Source organism: Selaginella moellendorffii, unplaced genomic scaffold (assembly GCF_000143415.4).
Source record: "Selaginella moellendorffii unplaced genomic scaffold, v1.0 SELMOscaffold_25, whole genome shotgun sequence".
Classification (NCBI taxonomy): domain Eukaryota; kingdom Viridiplantae; phylum Streptophyta; class Lycopodiopsida; order Selaginellales; family Selaginellaceae; genus Selaginella; species Selaginella moellendorffii.
Genome location: NW_003314286.1, coordinates 985,168 through 1,003,981, shown reverse-complemented (window position 1 = coordinate 1,003,981; position 18,814 = coordinate 985,168). Strand labels below are relative to the sequence as shown.

Sequence of the window (18,814 nt, the reverse complement as noted above, 5' to 3'; positions counted from 1 at the left end):
CACGCAACCTTTTATGGAGGAAGTGATGCCTCTGGAACCATGGGTACAATCATTTAGCAAGAAAAAAAGAAAAACAACCCATTCTAACTGGCATGTTTGCCTCAATGCAATGATCTTGTAAATTCAGGAGGAGCTTGTGGATATGGGAACCTCTACCTCCAAGGCTATGGGGTAAGCACTGCAGCACTGAGTACTCCCCTGTTCAACGAAGGCTGGTCGTGCGGCTCTTGCTTCGAATTGAAATGCAATGCCGAGGCCGACCCGGAATGGTGCTTGCCCGGCAACCCATCCATCGTGGTCACGGCCACAAACTTTTGCCCTCCAAACTTTGCTCTCCCAAGCGACGATGGAGGCTGGTGTAATCCCCCGCGCGAGCACTTTGATCTCTCACAGCCTGCATTTGAGCTGATTGCCAAGTACAGAGGCGGCATTGTTCCTGTTCAGTACAGAAGGTGAGCTCTCCTTCTCTAAAGATTGTTTTCTATAGTTTTCTACAAATTCATTCACTTCGTGTTTGCATTTGTTGTGCTACAGGGTACCTTGTGAAAAGGAAGGAGGCATTCATTTCTCTATCAATGGCCATGCCTATTTCATGCTGGTGCTGGTGTGGAATGTGGGTGGAGCCGGGGATGTCCACGCTGTGGCTGTCATGGGATCGAGAACCAGGAGGTGGCAGCCTTTGGTGAGAAACTGGGGGCAGAATTGGCAATCGCCAGAAGTTCTTCTTGGCCAGTCCCTCTCTTTCATGGTAACCACGAGCAACGGTGACACTATTACCGATTATGATGTTGCGCCTCAAGATTGGAAGTTTGGGCAAACGTTTGTAGGAAACAAAAATTGATATAGAAATAATTGTAGTACATTTTCTATTCTTGAATTGGATAGCAATCTTAGGAACAACTACTTTTGTCTAGATTTCGTGTTTCTTTGGCAAAACTTCTATTATCAATAGTAAATCATTTAATTAGATTAAGTAAAAATTATTTTAATTTAACAAAACAAAATTTTCCTTCAAATTCCAACGGATTACAACTTTTGCTTCTTCTTAGCATGTATCTCTCCGGCAAGTCCTGGCAATTGGTCACTGGGATCCAACACTGACATGCATGCCAACGTATAGTCCGCAAGGTAACAGCTTTGTTCCAGCCTGCCTATCCTATTAAAATGCCGTTGTGTATAAGGTAAAATGCCTTCCAAAAGCTCCGATATCCCTGGAACCTGCAACCAAAACGCCGTGTGACCATGCTCCAAGAAATTTAGCACGCTGCTCTTCTCACCTCTACTATTTCGGACGCTGGAAAAACGTTGAATACGCAGTGCAACACATGCTGCGCAACATAACAAAACTTTGGCTTCGAATTCCATTCGCGGATGTATTCCAAGAGTAGACGCAGGTATGCGCTGTCGAGTTTCTTCAAAAGCGAGGCTAGTGTTGCGTCTGTGCCAGATCTGCCAAAAGCACCGAGACTGAATTGTTAAAAGCTCAGCTCTCAAGAGTCAAGAGACTGCACCTGAACAACTCTGTAAAAACTCCAAGGAGTTTAAAAGGTCGTCTTAGTTCGAATGCCAGTTGAACCGCTTTGTCATAATCCGTGTCCGCGAGGGCATTCGCTAAATCCTGGTCTTTCAGAGCTTCCTCGGCCTGTAATAAACGTAAGATGAGACTTATCAACAGAGTTTACGAGTAACCTCTTGTCTAGCAGCTTCCTCTTCGTCAGAGGCGGTGCAATCCTCCCACAAAGTGACCAATGCATCACCCCCTCCAGTAGCAAACGATTCATTGTTGCTGTTCACGGCTAAGGCCCAAATCTGTGGTTGCATAAGAAGAAAACGTAAGTAGCCGGAGACGTGCTGTTTTCTACTTTATAACCTTGTCGTTGTGTTGATCAAAAGTGTTTATGCACTCGTTACTCTTGATAGTCCATAGCTTTACCAGTCCATCCGCACCTAAGCGTGACATGTTCAGTTGCAAATTTTTTAACGAGGGCGACACTTACCAGAAGAAATTATTTGTGTTCCGCGAGATAGAAATGAAGCTCTCAAAACACTGGCGGTGTGGCCCTCAAATGTTTTTAGACAAGAACCGTCGGAGAGTGCCCATATTCGTATAGTTTTATCGCCGGAGGACGTTAATACGCACTGGTCGATAGGAGAAAACTCTACAGACCAGACGCCTCGTTTGTGCCCTTTCAAAGTCGTAGCTAGAGTGAGTTCCGGGAGCTTCCAAATACGAGCTGTCCCGTCCTGCAGACGCGTCACCATTTGCATCACTGTGATTAATTTGGAATACCTGAGATCCGCTGCATAGAAGGCTGTCATTGGGAGCCACAGAAAGCGAGTTGATATCTTTGTCATGTGCAGCGGCAGAACGGATACACGAAAGCTTGGCAACTCTATCTTGTTGATTGTCATCTATAACAAACTGAAAGTCCCAGAACTTGATAGAGCGATCCCTGCGGAAGAAAATCAGATGGACGGTGCAATATTAAACAATGCTGGTACCTGCTTCCTGTCAGCAGAAAACTGCGTTTCTTTTTTGAAAAGGCAATGGCTCCGACTGCAGCACTGTGGCCAGTACACATCGCGAAACATTTACCAGAGGTAACATCCCAAAGTCTCGCCTTCGAGCACAACATAGACGGTTTTTGTTAGATTCCTAGATTTCGGAGCACATACCGTATGGTCCTTACCACCCGAAGCTAGCACTGGTTTTCCTTGAGATGAAAGACAAGTGTCCAGACAAAGGACAATGTCCGTGTGACCGGTGAGCTCTTGTGTGCAGGCCATGGAGCTTAAGTCGTATATGCGAACCTACAGCACAGATTGTTGAAAACTCACGGTTCTTATTCCACTTTTACCTGCTCCACGTTGCTGGCCACGGCAAGAGAAGTCTCGTCGCTTCCAACATATCTCAAATCGGTTATTTCATCGTTGCAACCTATAAGGCGCTTGCTAATGCGCAAATCTCTTTGTTTGTCGTCCACTAGAAATGGCTCGTAAAAGAAAAGGCGGTGATCGTACGTGATGCAAAGAACTCCTTTTGCATCTGGAAGAATATATGCCGCAGTAAACCCACGCTTTGTCTCGTCTGCGTCTTCTGTTGCTATGGAAACGTCGGAAGAATTTTGTTTGTATACGCAATTTCCACTGCAATCACCAGAAGCGAAAATAAAATCAATAAAAGACAAACTAATGATCGTTCCTCATACGAACCCTTCGGCAGAGAAAACACGGATAACTCCAAACTCGCCAACAGTTAACACATTCGGCTTCGAGCCCTTCTTCTTCTGGATAGAGCTTCCTGGTAGATTGCAGCCATCTGGAACAACACAGATTGCTTCCACTGCTTCAAATACCGGTACAGTTCCTTCATGGCTATAGTCACGAAGACTCCAAATATTTAGAACCTGTCACGCAATAACACCATATTTGTCTTAAAAACTTGATCGAGAAAAGAAATACCTTATCCCTCGCACCACTAATCAAGCTCCAGCCATTCGCTGAAACTGCCAAGCTGGTGACAGTCGAGAAATGCTTCTCCAAAAGAGCGGCAGATTTTTTCGTCACCAGATCCCACACCCGTACTGTGGCATCGTCACCGCAACTAAAGAGCTGGAGAAACAACAAAGCATTACGTCGATTCTCCTTTGATATTTTCCTTACCAGCAAACGATGCGGGTCCGGATGGAAAATCACTTTTGTGACGATGCCTTTGTGCCCCCGGAACGCGTGCGTACAAAATCCTCCATCCACATCCCACACTCGAATGCTTCGATCAATGCTGGCTGTGGCTAGAAGTCCCGACACCGATACGTCCATGTCAGTCACAGACCCATCGTGTGCCTAGAAAAAACCACAGTAAATTTCGAGAGAAAAATACAAAGCTCTAGCAATACAATACCTTCCACGATCGACAAAGCGTGCCAGTGGCGAGATCCCAGATCCTCACTTGCAAGCTCCTGCTGGCCGCGAAGAGCGTATTTCCATCGGGACTGATCGCCAATGCTGTGATAGCCTCGGAATCGCCTGCCAGAGACTTACGAATGGTGCCGGTGGCGATGTCGACGATCTTGACCTCATCGTTGCAAGCGCAGGCAAGGAATGAGGCATCCGGCGCGAGACGCAGCGGCCCTCCCGTGTAGAAGAGCTGCAATGCCGGCGTCGCCCGGAAATTCTTCTTGTATCCCAACGGCGTCATCGCCCCTTCCTTAGGGCTTTAGGGAATATTTCCACTGGTTTTTAGGGTTCTAAACTATTCGAGCTTCGTCGAGCGATCGCTATGGCGCAGCTGCCTCCTCTGGAGAATGCGCCGATCAATCTCATCGGATTGAGGTCTATTCCACATCTCCTTCTAGATTCTTGTCACTCTCGCTTGAATTTAGGAAGGAAGCGCAGCTGGATCTTGTCGAGGCGCTCGATTCGGTAAGTCGTTTTTGCCAAAAGAATGCCTTGTGTGTGCTAAGATTTTTTGCCAGATGCGGGGGAGGAAGCTCCTGGTTCTGGATCCCAAGCTCAGTGGACCGCTCACACTTATCGTCCAGATTTCTCTTTTAAAGGTGAGTTGATCAGTGTTGGTTTTCCAGCATTGCTCTGCATCGTTTGCTTGTCCAGGAACATGGAGTGGAGAATTTATCTCATCTCTCCGGAGATCCAATTCAGTCCGATTGCACGAACGTTATTTATATTGTCAGGCCTCACTTGACCTTGATGAAACTTATAGCCGCTCAGATCCAACATGATAAACGAAACCAACAGGAAAGGCAGTACTCGCTGTATTTCATGCCCAGAAGATCTACAGCGTGCGAGAAGGTGAGACTTTTTACTTCCATTGTTTCTTTTTCTGAGTTTTGCATCGTTCATATTGCCAGGTTTTAGAAGCAGAAGGAGTACACGGTGGCATTACTTTTGGCGAGTACCGGATGTTTCCTATACCCTTTGACGACGATGTACTGTCTCTGGAGCATGAGCTTGTTTTGAAAGTAAGTTTTATTCCTCGCAATTTGTTTCTAGAGATAACACTGGTGTCAGGAGCTTCAAGTCGACGGTGACCCGACCTCTTTGTGGGATTTGGCACTGACAATTAACAACCTACAGGTTTCATCAATTGCTTGAATCCATCTCTAAATTTGAAATATGTTTGCTTTCGTCGCAGTCGCGGTTTGGTCTTATTCCAAATGTGAAGGGAAAGGGTGACGCTGCAAAGAAAGTCTTCAGTATCATGAAGAAAATGCAAGAAGAACAAGCTTTGACTACTCCCGTAAACATGTCGAGTTTTCTTGATAGAGTTTCACAAGTGCTTTGTTTTTCAGGAAGGACAACCGGAAATCGACACACTAATCCTTCTCGACAGACAGGTACCAGCATGCTTATCTGAAATCTGACCGAAAGCTGTCCATTAGGTGGACCTTGTAACTCCGATGTGCTCTCAGCTGACCTACGAGGGTCTTGTCGACGAGGTAAGAACATGCTATTCTGGCAACATCTATGAGTATATTTATTTCAGTTTTTAAACATAAACAACGGTTGTGTTGAGCTGGATCCTGCAATTTTGGGTGGGGACAAGAAGGTGAAGGTTCCACTGAACTCAAGGTTATTAAATGATCCAACTTGTGGAATGCACTTATATTTTTTTTCTTTTCTTTTTGCAGTGACAAATTATATAGAGATCTACGTGATCTCAACTTTGGAGTTGTGGGAGGGGTAATTCCTGTTGTTTTTGTTTTTGCGGTCATGAATTCCGAGCCTGGTCTTCAGATTTTACGTGAAAAAGCAGCTAGCATGAAGCAAGATTATACGGATGTTAAAACTACTGTAAGTGTAGCACCTCGTTTTTAATTACCGTGCCTAACATTTTTGTCCAGAACCAAGAATTCTCAGACCTCAAGAAGTTTGTCAAAAAGATGCATGCACTTCCGGAGATGACGGTGAGATCGTACTTTGCAAACAACAAAGTGTTGATGCTATCCTTTCAGCGACACATTGATATTTCTCAATATTTGACCACGTTTACCAGGAAGCGCTCGTTCATGAGCCGATTGATCATGGAGCAGACTCTCGTTGAAGGTCAGGAATATGATATGTACGTTATAAGGCTGTTATATTTTTTCAGTCTGACACTAGCACTTTCTGAATCAGTTGTTATGAGTATATCGAAGAGATGATCAACAAGCAGGAGCCACTGATTAGCGTTCTGAGACTGCTCGTCATTCTCTCAGTAACGAACAATGGCTTACAGAAGAAGCATTTTGATTACTTCCGGTTCGTGTCCCTTTCTCTTCTATCGGCTTGACATGCTTGAATGGGTCTCGTCTTGGGCAGAAGGGAGCTTCTTCAAAGCTATGGCTGGGAAAATTTATTTTTTATCAACGACTTGGAAAGGGCGGGGCTTTTGCGAAAGCAGGTATGATGTCGTTGGGATGTCAGGATCTTATGCGGTAATGCTTTTTCCCCGCTTGTGAAGGAATCAAAGAGCAATTGGCTGACTCTGAAACGGGGTCTCAGATTGGTGGTGAGCGATACGGACGACTCAAAGTAACAGAGTTTTCAGGAATAGGCAACTCGTGTTTTGACCAACTCTGTGTGTTTTTAGTCCAAAGGATATCTCCTACGCATTCTCGGGCTATGCTCCTCTGAGCATTAGACTGGTACAACATGCACTGCATGCTAGTGGCTGGTGAGTAAGTTTGGTGCCTAAGCTAAACACTGCTGTTTGACTATTTCACTCTTATCCACTCGCTGCAGGCGAGGGATTGAGGATATGATGAAGCTGCTTCCTGGAGCGACTTTCGAAGAACGACAGGTAAAGAACCGAGCTAAATTTAAAAGAGAAAAGGAAAAGAAAAGTTCGTTTTATAGGGATCACAGCAGCAAAGAAGAAGTAGCTTCTCTCACAGACCACCGTCTTTGACCAACTTAACAACAGGACATCAAAGAATGCCATCAGCGAACAACTTAACCGACCTCGCGAACAAGTAAGCTGAGAAAAGAGAAACCAAATCTTGAGCTTTAACACCGACAAAACGATTTGATTGTAGCGTGGACGGTCGCCGAGCACTGGTGCTGGTGGTTTTCATTGGCGGAGTAACCTTTGCCGAGATATCAGCCCTGCGATTCCTGAGCTCTCAGGTATGTCTCACCCTTTCTCTAGAAGAACGTTTCTGTTCCTAACGTGCTGGAGACAAATATTCCTCCAGGAATCGATGAAACATGACGTGATTGTGCTTACCACGAAGCTGTGCAATGGAACAAGCTTTCTCCAGAGCCTCCAGACCAACCCCTTGGGCGGATGAAGCTCTCATTCTCCTCGAGGTGAGTGGCTGCTAATGTTGGGCGTAAGTTAACTTTCCCATATGCCATGAGCCATGCTGCGAGATATCAAAACCTGGCTATAGGCCAAATTCCGTTGTACAGTACCAAAGCTGGATTGTCCCATTCCACCTAAATGGTGTCGATCATTTCCACGCCGCCCCCATCCTCTAGCGGGGCATGCCGTTCGTTTTATTTCTGAGACTGCTGCCAGTGATAACGCTGCCCCCTGCGCTGTTTTGTTTGAGAGCTAGCTATCGATCGACCAGTCCTGCCCGAATCACTGAGGCTGCAAAGAAAAACTTAAAAAACGGAGAGCATCATGTATTGCCATTGCCACACCATGATAAATACAGCATGCAAGGAAGAAATAGAGAGATAAGATGTGGTTGAGCTCTTAAACAGTAATCGCCTGAGCAGTTCATCGCGTGTGTGTGTTTCGTTTGCTTCGTCTTCTTTGTCTTTCTTCTTCCCGTGTTCGTCTTGCCGAGACCTTGAGAAAGAGTTTAAGGAGTGTCCCCTCAAAAGAGAAAGTAGAGAAGTAAAGACAACGCGCAGCAGCAGCAGCGGCAGCAGCAGAAGTAGCAGGATTCTCTTAAAAGACAGCGAAAAAGGGGAAGCAAGAAAAGAAAGCGAGAACCACCTCTCCAAATAAACTGAGAAAAAAATAAAAAGGCGACGAGAGGCCCAAAACCAAAAGAGGGAGAAAGAGAGGGAAAAAAAAAAACAAAAACCACAACGAAGGAGCAAAGTTTCACCTTGCTTGATGGAGCTGGCGATGCTGCTCGCTAGCACAAGCCACCGCCAGCTTCTCCGTCATGTGTGCCAGGCTCTGGAGGTTGCATCGCACCACCGTGTCCGTGAACAAGCAAGTATCCTGCCTCGTGTTCCCGGGCGGCACGTCCACCACATACGACTCCACCACCAGCGTCCCCTTGGCCCCCTCAACGTCGAACTCGTGCAAGCTAGTCACCGAGCGATAGTTGTTGAGCCGGTGATCCCCGCCCACCACCCGGAAGCTCAAGACGTGCTTGTCATCGTCCAGGATCTCCAGCCTCTCGGTGCTGGAGGTGGCGGGCAGGCCCGAGACGACGGTCACCTCGCGCGTACACCCCACCCTCAACTCGTCTCCCTTGAAGCTGCAGCTCCGGATGAAGTTCTTGTAGAGCTGGGGCTTGTCGAAGCGGCGCACCACCGACCAGACCACCGGCAGCGGCGCCCTCACGCGCTGGATCAGCACCGAGCAGCACTCGTTGGGCCCGATGCCCGCGCCGCCGCTGCGCGCGCGGTGGTACTCCCACACCTCCTCGGGCAGCTTCTCCACCTCCTCGTCCGTCAGCTGGTACATCCACCGCCACACCTGGCTGTGCAATCCATCCTCCTCGGAAGGCCCCATCGCCGCTTCCTCCGCTGCGCCGCCGCCGTGGCGCCGCCGCCGCCGCTCGCGCAGGCGCTGGCCCCGGTGCCGATCCCCGTCGTCGTGATCTTGCTCGAACCGCCCGAATGCGTCGTGGTTCCCTCCTTGCTGCACACAGGATTTCATCAGCATCGCGCTCTATCTCTTTCTCTCTGATTTCTCTTTTGGATCCAAGAACAAGAAGAGGGATCTTGGATCAAGAGAAAGAGAGCGCCAAGATTCGCCCGCTCACGCTTACCCTGCACATTGCATCCAGCGCTGCCGCTCCCTCGCCGCCCGAAATATCGACCGATCGCGCGCGCACTCTCACGCCCGCGCTCCCATGCCGGATTTCGCCAGCGCCGCCTCGGACGAGCCCCGCAAGCCCCAATGCGAGGGGAATTTCCGGCCACGGCAGCGGGATTTCCACCGCGGGGATCCCTGCAGAGGAGGAGGACCCGCGCTTCTCACCGGCGGATTGAGCAGATAGAAATCGTGAGGCGCTCGGCGCTCGCGATTCCAGCCCTGCGCCAATGATCGAGAAGGGAGGGGAGCGCAGCTCTACCTAGAACACAGCCGGACCACAGCGACGAGGAGGGTGTAAGTAACCATAGGAGGAGATCCCATTGATGGGCCCATACCTATGATGCCCATGCCATGCCATGCCATGTCATGCAACCATGCCATCCACCGGATATACTATTTGATGCCCGCCGTACGTCATCCACTAGGCAAACGTTGGTAGCAGCGAATGTAGGATCGCACGTGCGACATGTCGCCCTACCGTACACACCAAGTTGCCCTTTGATTTCCCGATCCAAAAAGCCGCGCCTTGTCCACAAGAGACCACCACCTCCGTACGAGAATTCGTTGAACACCGCCTTCGGCTCATTACATTATCATTGCCATGGCGGAAAAATTTAACACCAAGCTGCGTCAGCGGAGCGTTTTAAGATTTTCCTTGGCGGCAGAAGCAAGTTGCAAAAGGCGGGAAAAAAGCATGATATTGTAAATAGTAATGGGTATAAAAATGCTTGTCTGCAGCCCCACGGATAGAATAAAATCGCGAACTACAGGAAAATATAAGAACAAAAAACCTTTACAAACAAGAAAAAAAAGAGTTACAGCGCGCTTACTTCCAATTCCTGGTGCCTCACTTGCTCGTCACAGGCAAGCTCGGCGAGCCATCCTCTAGCGGCCCCATGTGCCCACTTGTGGCCTGTCATATATGCGCATACCTACGCATCCATTGGCATGCATGCGGATCCCACATCACTGTCACGTCAATATCAGGCAACTTGCGCAAGTGGATATGGCCCCATCGTGGCTACATGCATGGCTACATCCATGGGCCATCCATGTGCCCTAAAACCCTTAAGTCCTGGGTCCTGGGCATCAGACACTACGCACGATTTCTCAGCAGGGATATTTTTTTTCCTCTCAGCATCGAGAAATGTTTCTGTGTCATCAAAGCCCAGCGCAAGAGCAAAACTTCTTCGGAAAAAAAGACTCTCCAGGAGCTTATTCTTTGATCCAAATGATCCAAAAAGAAGAGATTAGAATCCTCGGGGGAAAAATTCGTTGCTAGCTGCTGCTATTGCGGAAAAATGAACCATACCATTCCAAGGTTTATCAAAAGAGTCCCCGAGGGCTGAAATGGAAGGTGGCTGTGGAAAGTTCTCTCCGTCTCAGTGTGCCATTTTGGCGGCGGCTCTCTGCTCCGATCGAGCCTTTGCCTACGAAGAAACAATAAAGAAAACCGAGCTTAGAATCTATGGAACAAGCAAGAAAAAGTGGGATCGCAAAGATTACCTTCAAGTAACTTAACTTCATCGCACCATAGACAAGCCCAAATGAGAACGCAGAAACTCTGGCGACCTAAGATCCACGAAACAAACCCGATCAAACGAGCTCAATCTGGGCGAGAGATGGAGGCGCTCACCATAGCCAGCGTGCTCGTCCCGGAGTATGGACCCCCCGCAGGCCCCGCCATCGCCAAACGATCGACCGCTCAAACACAATGGCGCCGCTGTGCGCTTCCTTCCTAGGGTTTTTCCCTTGTCCTTCCCAAACTCTTTAGGGTTCTTGAGAGAAATAATGATCTAGGGCTTTCACTCGGGATGACGAGCGGCGACAAGGACGACGATGCCGAGCAGCGCATTCAGCGAGCGATGGACAGGATCTTCTCGTCGCCGATCCAGGCGGCGTCTTCATGGTAATGTCTCGCAGTATTCGTGGCTCGATTCGTAGCTTAGATTTCGTTTTATGTTTTGAGAAGCTCCTCGTCTCCACCAACAAAGAGCATTTTGGAGCGCCGGGTCGTCACGCCTCTCGCGCTTGAGAGAAGTCCCGGTGAGAAGAATGCCGGAGAGAAGAATGCTGGAGAAATAGCGTCCAGTTCCACGCCGAGCTGCCGGCCATGGGATCGGGAGGATTTGTTGCGGCGCCTGGGGACCTTTAAATCCGTGAGCTGGTTTGGAAAACCATCGGTAAGTGAGAAGAACTCCTGCTTCTCTTTCTCATCTCACTCATGCTATCAGGCAGCGGGCCCTGTTGCTTGTGCACGAAGAGGATGGATCAATGTCGATATGGATTTGCTCTGCTGCGAGGTCTGTGGATCGCGTCTAAGTTTCTCCTTTCCAGCGACATGGTCGAAGAAGGAAGGTACTTTTCTTTGTGACTAGAGACCGTCATCTTATTTCCTTGATTGAATGCCAGTTGAAACGGCGGGGCTGGAGTTTTCGCGAAAGCTTCACGATGGCCACAAAACATCTTGTCCGTGGAAAGGAAATGGCTGTGGCGAAGATCTTGCAGCTTTTCCGCCAACTCCTGCTCCGGTTTTAGTTCAAGCATACGAAGCACGCTTGCAATCCGTGGCACTTCTCTCTGACCTTCCAGTGATTTCCTCTTCGACTGTCGAGCGCATGAAGATCTCGAGAGGGGATCAAGTTGCAAGTTTGCTGGCGTTGCCTTCGAATGATGCTACAGTCCGAGAGTTAGAAGCTGCACAAGGAGAGGCTGTGCAAAAGCTGCGACAAACATACGAGGCGTTTCTACAGGTTGGTAAAGCTGTAGTTTTTCTTGTCAAGGTCTGATCATTTGCTATAACTTACAGGCCCAAAAGCTTATAAGTCTCTGTGGATGGGAGGTGCGGCTTCTTCCTTACGCTGTTGATAGTCACGACTCCAATGTGGATTCTCACGAGCTCAGGGTTTCTCTTGCAACAGGCAGCGATCCCTGCTCAGCAGTTTTGGAGTGTCGTCTGTGCAAGGCAAGCGTTGGGCTGTGGAGGTTCCGGACTTTGAGCCGTTCTTCGCTCTCCATCACGGCAATCTTGTCAACCATCGAAGCATCCGCGAAGAAGAACGTTGAAGTCCTCCCCGCCGGTGATGTCAATGCACACGTTGACGACAACGCAGCCGAAAACATCGACACTGTCAACGCAGAAGCCACGATCTCCAAAGACAACGACGCCGCTGCGGTCGACGATTCAAAGAAAAACCCGGGTCTCGATCTCACTCTTACTATAGCCGGAGGTCCACGACCAACGCGACTCTCAGCACCCTCTCCGGCCTCCATTCCCATTCCGGGGCTCAACAGTCAGCGGCATGATGACTTCCAACCGAGAAAGTCGACTCTGGAGCAAGAGCCGGCCGAGAAAACAACGGTACAGGACAGGTCGGGCAGCAAGAGAAAACGTGATTTGGAGTCGGCACACAGGAAGAAACTGAAAGCCGTGGACGGCTTGCCGGGCAGCTCGTCCGTGAACGCGGTGGAGACGTCGTATAACCACAACAGGCACGAAAACTCTGCCGAGAGTGTGGAGTGCTCTCCACAAGGAAGCGACGAGGAGCAGGACACAGTACTGAGCCGAGAGAAGGCCGCGAGCCAGGAAGTTGCAAAGGAAGCCGCGATTTTCAGTGGTACGTTAGATGCTCCTCGTTTTCTCGTTGGTTATGCGTCACGATTCTGTGACCTGTGACAGGCAGCCCGAGCGAATTCGATCCCGTCCATCACCATCGCTACTTTTGTCCTTGGATAAGTTCGAATGCGGCAGATCAGTCAGGAAAGTGTGGCTGGCAGATGACGATCGACGCTATCTTCTCTTGCGCCGCGACGAATGCGAATTCCGGCGTTGTGAGTGATAGAGACAAGGCTGCCGCTGTCAATAAGGTGAGTACTGCGAGATTGTTTTCTCTTTTTTCTTTTGTATAACGGTTGCTTTTCTTGTGAGAGAAGATGGACCCCCTCGTTTCGGTGAGGCGGATGCTGGGCGGGAAAGGGAAAGGTGTTGCTGTTAATGGAGGAGCAATTTCCATGAGTCGAGCAGGCACGTAAGAAAAAGTAATTCTATTTCTTTTTTGGGAACGAATTTTTTTACGTGGAGGTGAAATAGTTGTTAACTTACTGTCTCGAACTGTGGAGGATGCGTAGGCGACTTATGATCCCTTTGTATAGTTTTGCAAGAAACTTTGAGAGAATTTGGCCACCGCACGAAATGGCTACGTGAGACGATACACAATTTCGGACATGCAGTGGATTTCGATGGTCTTGTCCAGTATCTCAACAAGATGGTATAAAAAGTAGTGTTTTCTCTATTCTCTACGATAGGATTTGCGAAACTGGAACTCCTGTACCTTTGATCAGCCAAGGTTTTTCTTCCGAATCCTATCGGAAAAAGTTAAGAAAAGAACAAAAGTAAAGCTTTGCGTACCAGTTGTCACTGGACCAAACGCAGTCCTCACTCTCCACAACGTGGACAGAGTATGCGTGCCTGGATTTGCTAGATTTGTTCTCAAAGCTGCTTGCCTCATTTGTCAACGACAAAAATGAGTTTGGAAATGTCGACACGTACCTTTGATGCACAAGGTTGCCATGAATTACGACTAGCGAGCCCGCTTTCACTTCAACGGGGATGAACTGAGACATTTCATAAGTTGGGGGAGATTTGTCAAACTTGACCCCGTTCTCGTCTCGCAAAAACTTCCTCGCAACTCCATCTAGCGATAATGGACTTGTTTAGAACCGGAATTTCTTTTTGTCAGTAAGTACCTCTGTGAGACTTTGGCAGCACCCACAAGCAGCCGTTTGATTTGTTTGCGTCCTCCAATGCCAGCCAAAGCCCCGTGCAGGATGGTGGATCCGTGTAGAGAAAAGAATTATCCTGATGAGGAACAACTTCGCCACCGATTCCCGGTTGCTGGATCATGAAAACTGTAAGGAAAATAAATAGGAGCAACAATGTATTACCTTGAAGATGTACATGGACTGCATCAACACGGGTTTTTTATATCCCAAAAGCTCTAGTAATGCTCCTACTTTCTTGGAATCTGTAAAACTTTTGAAGACTGGATCGAGTTCATGCAAAGCTGCAAAGACAAATCCTGAGTTCAGCGGTCAACCGGCGATACAAACTTACCGTGGCCGACTTTGTTAATCGAAAGAGACTTGGGCTGTTTGAGCTTCCCTTCGGGATCAAACGCCTTCTCTGGTAATGAGCTTTGCAAGTCAAGCACGCATGAGAATAGCATCGCAATGCTATCGTACCTTCGAAGAAGAAGGAGATGTTATTCGCGCTTTCAAAGAAGTAATTGTCCGTGCGCTCCTTCTGAAATTCATAAAAATGGAACGCCAAAGATGAAGAGGAAAGAAAGACAGTAAGAAAGGTGTCTTGCCTGATTCTTAGTCGAGAAGACTGATATCGTCTGTGGATCAAAGCCTTCCAACAGAAACTCCATTCTGCTCATCATTCCCGAGCACTCATCATCGCTAGCAAAATTCTCAAGGACGAGATAGCCTGGAAAAAAAGAAGAAAGACAAGAGTTTTAGCGAAAGGGACAACACAAAAGCATGTCAACAAAATCACGCGATCAATCACGTAAAATTCAGCCGAATTCCAGGAATTCCGAGAATATCAAACTAGCCGGATCAGAATGCGCGGCGCCATGCCATACCTTGATCGTCGAAGAGATCCTTGAGCTCCATCGCCAGCGCTCTTTAGCGCCTGGCGCAAACACCGCCCCAACCCCGTGAGAAACAACGACGAAAGCCCTCGTCATTGGAAACTTAACACAAAAGAAGATAAAGGAAGAAAACCCTAGCCATTTGGTCCACGATATTTCTAGGGCTTGCTCGATCGATCCTCTCGCATGGATTCCAGCACCGGCGATCCCAGCGGCGCCACCAGCAATGGCGCCAGCGCCGGCGGCAGCGATGGCGGATCAGGTAGCTACGATTGCAACATCTGCCTGGAGCTCGCGCAGGATCCGGTGGTCACGCACTGCGGCCATCTCTTCTGCTGGCCCTGCCTCTACCGCTGGCTCGCCTCGCGATCCAGCTGCACAGAATGCCCCGTCTGCAAATCCGCCGTGGAGGAGGCCAAGGTGATCCCGATCTACGGCCGCGGCAAGGGCACCAGCGATCCGCGCAAAAAGGGCGTGGAAAATATCCCCAATCGCCCGCCCGGCCAGAGGACCGATCTCCCACACCAGCACAGGCAAAATTCTCACTCCGGAGGAGGAGCGTTCCAGCAAATGGGCTTTAGTTTCTTCACAGGGCCATCGGCGACGACGCAGTTTGGAAACGTGACGCTCGGCTTTGGACTGTTTCCATTCCTCTTTGGCTTCTCCGCCACGAGCAACGGCTTCCCCGACCTCGGGTTTGGGAGCGCGGGAGTTTCTGGCGGCGGTGGCGGGAATGGTGGCGGCGGCGGAGCCGGCGGTGGGAGCCGAGGAGGAAATGGAGGCAGCGGCGGCGGTGCTGGTGCTACTGCGAATGGGACGAGTAATCCCGCTAATGCTGCGTTAAGTGCCCAGCAAGAGCAAGAGAGGTTTTTGTCCAAGATGCTCTTGTTCGTGGGCTTCTTTGTGTTGCTGTGCTTGTGCTTCTTCTAGGATTGATTTTCTTCGTGTACATATAATAGCGTTTTTTGCAACATGAATAATTTGATACAGGCATCTCACAAAAATTGTAATGAGTCTAGATAACTAGACGATGGCATACACCTCTCAACAAAAACAAAATCATTGGTTTACGCTCTTGGACGAGTCCAAAGTACGTAGAAACGCCGTCCCAGCCTCGTAAGTCGACCATGCAACAAAACCCTAGGAACCACCTCCTTGAACAAGGCCGCCCAGCCTTCCTTTGCAACAATGTGTTGCGCAACCGCAGCTATAGAATTCGTCCCATACTTCGCAGCACCGCAAACACCCTGGTAAGAAAATTCCATCACATGAGCAAGATGAACAACAAGAGAAAAGCGAAATCTTTACCTGGCACTGGAGCCTCGTTTTTACCACGTCAAACGGGGTGGTAAACCCGCTGGCCAGCGCCCCCGCCGGTGCTCCCCGGCGTCCAGCATCCTCCTCTTGACGGCCGCGTACGTGGCGAACTGTACGGCGGAGAAGGGGCCGTAGGACGCGTAAAACGCCAGGAACCCTTGGTACGGAAGATCCTCCAGCCGTACACGCCGCCACGTCACCACGTCCATGGGCGTGTGGAGGGCGTCGCCGGCGATGGTGGCGGCGGCGCCCGCGGCCATGTCCGCCGCCACGCGGTGGTGGCGCCGCCGGTGCTCGTCCTCGTTGCCCCCGAGCCGGTCGCGAACGAGCTCGTACACCGCAAAGTGGAGGGCGTGCGAGGGCCCAGCGCCGATCGCCACCGCGCCCAGGCCCCTGTAGAAGCCCGCGGGGCCATCGCTCTTGAGGATGGATCGCACAGCGCCCGAGAGGGCTCGCGAGCAGGGAGAAGAGTTTGACGATGGAGTCATCTGGACGTGGATCTTGACGGTGTCCACCGGGAACATTGCCGAGTGCTCGATGATGCCCGTGAGCGAGCCCGCCACCATGTGTTGCCAGAAGGCCAGCCTCGTTTTCCCATCGCCATCGCTCATTGGCATAAACCTTGGGACTAAAAACCCTTTTCGTCTTTCACGCTATGGACAAGGGAAAAACGAATCACTAACCTTTTTGAGGAAGAAATTTTTACAAAAGGCATCGGGCCTCCTGGTACCAAGCACTATCCGGTAGGCCACGGTGTGGTTGACCATACCAACTTAGCACTACTGGGGGATCCAAGTGGTCAAGAGTCAGCGACCCATTTACTAACAACCCAAGGGATGCAAGCGCCATTCTTTCAGGCTCTCCCGAATTAACCATACTTCCTACTCTATACCGACTGGGCTAGGTTAAAGCGTACATGGCACAACGCCCGCATTTCCAGGATGACTGGCCACCATTTCGACATTGGAAGTAGAGACCTAAAAAACTTTTAAATGCTCAAGCCAGAATGATCTCGCTAATAAGAACGATCTCATAGTACAAAACCTGTTTGGGAGCTAGCTGGGAAACACTATACGTCAGGAAAGCCATAGACCTCAAAATTTACAACCGAGTAATCTGTGAGGATTTATCCATGAGAGTAATGCTACAATTTGACGTGGAGCTCGCCACCGTAAGACGTCGCTAACTTCTACAGCCAGAAGAACCAATCGTCTCTTTCATTACGGGATCTTGGTTCCGTGATCCCGACTCTTCCACGGACTCTCCCTTTGGGGACTCGCTTCCGATGATCCAGAACCAGTCATGGACGCGGTTCTTCCACATTTTCTTTGTCAGACTGTCCTTCGTGGTCGTGGGCTCGTCCAGTTGCGCTTCCTTTTCCTATGGACACGATAACAATAAATGGAGAAACATTCGTACCATGTTCTCTGGGAATGCGGGAACATTGGAGGATTCTGGCTTGTCCTGGAGATCCTCTTTGTCCTAAGTCATTTATATTTCAGTAAACTCGGGTCTATCAATGATCGAATGCTACTCACCTTGAGATAATCTTTTTCCTTTGGCTCCTCCTGGGACTCGCTATCTTGATCGCCCTTGTCCTCCTACGCACCTCGATCACTCTCTCGAAACAACAAGAATGGTGCCGATTCATGAAGATCCGAAGCCTCTAGCTTTCCCTGGTGCGAATCACGAGTCTGGTCGTCGTTGTTATACACAAAAGAAAGTTCCTGACTGAAGCAAAAATGGAAATCTTACCACGCTGTTTGCCGGTTCAAGAAAATCCGAAGTCTCTAGCTTGGCTCACGATTCTGGTCGTCGTTGTCCTCCTACACAAAAGAAAGTTCCTGGACGAGGAAGAGGAAATCTCACCGTGCTGTCCACCGGTTGAAGAAGATCGAAGTCTCTACCTTTTCTTAGTGCGACTCGCGATTCTGGTCGTTGTTGTCCTCATAGACACAAGAAAGTTCCTGCTATCAATCCATCTTAAAAGAATAAGGAATTTTACTGCGCTGTCTGCCGATTCAAGGATCTCAAGCTTCGCCAGGCACTAGGCAGCGCAAGAAATCACTCGATACCGCTTCAAAATGGCTCACCTCGTCCACCTTTGGCTTGCACGCTGATCCACCCGTCGATTGCGTCTTGAAGGTTAGCAACTAGATCTAGAAAAGTCGTCCAGTCAAACAATGCAGTAAAACAAGCAGAGCGTTCGAGAAAAAAGAACATTCAGGCAAGACCAAGAGATTGTAGGGTTACCATTGTACTTGCTATAATTTTAGGCAAAAACAATTCATAACAATTTAGTGGGTTTAGGTACAAAGAAAGTACATAACAATTGTACGTAGCAATTGCAAAATTCAGGTACGAAGAAATTTTACAAATGCTATTGGGCCTCCTTGGGCCCCCTGGGTACCAAGCGATCCGGTAGGCCACAGTGGGGTTGACCATACTGACTTAGCACTACTGGGTCAGTCCAAGTGGTCATACCTCCTGTTTCTCTGCGCCTTGGCTAATGGGATAGGTTAATGCTAACTGTGTCTTTCATTGATGGATTGGGAGCAGCTTGGTGTTACTACACACCCAGAGAAGATGATGGTGTTTCAATTTGACGGGAAAATCTACATTATTTGTCTATATATCGCGAGTGGTATCAGTTTTAGGCTTTGTGGAAGATAAAAACTTGGGTGAGCGAAATCTTTTCACTGGTCTTAATGATAAATTCTTCTTCTTTTCAGCAACTGAATTCAAAGGAGGCCAGAATGTGATAGCCACCATTCAACCATACACCTAACGAGTCATGGAAGATGCTTATGAAGAGTTGAGTGAGAGTAAACAT

At 49.1% G+C, this 18,814-nt stretch overlaps 7 protein-coding genes and 1 long non-coding RNA gene across 8 annotated transcripts; 3 read left to right on the top strand and 5 right to left on the bottom strand.

Annotated features, from left to right (window-relative positions):
* Positions 1–969: 969 nt before the first annotated feature.
* LOC9637359 (transducin beta-like protein 3) lies at positions 970–4,266 on the bottom strand. Its single transcript, XM_024679669.1, has 14 exons — positions 3,902–4,266; positions 3,664–3,843; positions 3,463–3,612; positions 3,214–3,407; positions 2,859–3,147; positions 2,677–2,811; positions 2,503–2,621; positions 2,291–2,453; positions 1,998–2,244; positions 1,871–1,947; positions 1,690–1,809; positions 1,512–1,642; positions 1,278–1,449; positions 970–1,218 (listed from the first exon to the last, which is right to left on the bottom strand). Exons 1-14 carry the CDS (start codon positions 4,196–4,198, stop codon positions 1,027–1,029), a joined length of 2,466 nt encoding a protein of 821 aa, XP_024535437.1. The 5' UTR covers positions 4,199–4,266; the 3' UTR covers positions 970–1,026.
* On the top strand, positions 4,224–7,442 carry LOC9636718 (vacuolar protein-sorting-associated protein 33 homolog). The gene is made up of 22 exons (XM_024679670.1): positions 4,224–4,332; positions 4,383–4,422; positions 4,476–4,556; positions 4,612–4,809; positions 4,869–4,979; positions 5,029–5,094; positions 5,153–5,257; positions 5,310–5,354; positions 5,400–5,456; positions 5,504–5,589; positions 5,649–5,700; positions 5,755–5,811; positions 5,862–5,924; positions 5,973–6,079; positions 6,136–6,258; positions 6,319–6,400; positions 6,461–6,531; positions 6,590–6,673; positions 6,742–6,799; positions 6,856–6,971; positions 7,035–7,125; positions 7,194–7,442. The coding sequence occupies exons 1-22, from the start codon at positions 4,280–4,282 to the stop codon at positions 7,287–7,289; spliced, it is 1,842 nt and encodes a 613-aa protein (XP_024535438.1). The 5' UTR covers positions 4,224–4,279; the 3' UTR covers positions 7,290–7,442.
* A 166-nt stretch (positions 7,443–7,608) lies between these two features.
* On the bottom strand, positions 7,609–9,315 carry LOC9636717 (abscisic acid receptor PYL8). The gene is made up of 2 exons (XM_002974543.2): positions 8,961–9,315; positions 7,609–8,830 (listed from the first exon to the last, which is right to left on the bottom strand). Exons 1-2 carry the CDS (start codon positions 8,967–8,969, stop codon positions 8,060–8,062), a joined length of 780 nt encoding a protein of 259 aa, XP_002974589.2. The 5' UTR covers positions 8,970–9,315; the 3' UTR covers positions 7,609–8,059.
* A 371-nt stretch (positions 9,316–9,686) lies between these two features.
* Positions 9,687–10,386, bottom strand: LOC112347929. Its single transcript, XR_002992908.1, has 2 exons — positions 9,838–10,386; positions 9,687–9,771 (listed from the first exon to the last, which is right to left on the bottom strand). It is a non-coding gene; the product is annotated as an uncharacterized LOC112347929 (long non-coding RNA).
* Positions 10,387–10,736: 350 nt separating this feature from the next.
* LOC9636716 lies at positions 10,737–13,094 on the top strand. Its single transcript, XM_002974744.2, has 7 exons — positions 10,737–10,916; positions 10,980–11,190; positions 11,242–11,365; positions 11,420–11,760; positions 11,817–12,624; positions 12,687–12,874; positions 12,941–13,094. Exons 1-7 carry the CDS (start codon positions 10,822–10,824, stop codon positions 13,037–13,039), a joined length of 1,866 nt encoding a protein of 621 aa, XP_002974790.1. The 5' UTR covers positions 10,737–10,821; the 3' UTR covers positions 13,040–13,094.
* A 126-nt stretch (positions 13,095–13,220) lies between these two features.
* LOC9637357 (phytanoyl-CoA dioxygenase) lies at positions 13,221–14,760 on the bottom strand. Its single transcript, XM_024679671.1, has 9 exons — positions 14,656–14,760; positions 14,377–14,498; positions 14,249–14,309; positions 14,121–14,189; positions 13,952–14,070; positions 13,754–13,901; positions 13,557–13,701; positions 13,416–13,502; positions 13,221–13,369 (listed from the first exon to the last, which is right to left on the bottom strand). The coding sequence occupies exons 1-9, from the start codon at positions 14,684–14,686 to the stop codon at positions 13,345–13,347; spliced, it is 807 nt and encodes a 268-aa protein (XP_024535439.1). The 5' UTR covers positions 14,687–14,760; the 3' UTR covers positions 13,221–13,344.
* A 57-nt stretch (positions 14,761–14,817) lies between these two features.
* On the top strand, positions 14,818–15,657 carry LOC9636715 (RING finger protein 5). The gene has a single exon (XM_002974743.2). It carries the CDS (start codon positions 14,851–14,853, stop codon positions 15,592–15,594), a length of 744 nt encoding a protein of 247 aa, XP_002974789.2. The 5' UTR covers positions 14,818–14,850; the 3' UTR covers positions 15,595–15,657.
* A 74-nt stretch (positions 15,658–15,731) lies between these two features.
* On the bottom strand, positions 15,732–16,857 carry LOC9636714 (mitoferrin). Its single transcript, XM_024679752.1, has 3 exons — positions 16,765–16,857; positions 16,023–16,634; positions 15,732–15,911 (listed from the first exon to the last, which is right to left on the bottom strand). The coding sequence occupies exons 1-3, from the start codon at positions 16,855–16,857 to the stop codon at positions 15,732–15,734; spliced, it is 885 nt and encodes a 294-aa protein (XP_024535520.1).
* Positions 16,858–18,814: the final 1,957 nt, after the last annotated feature.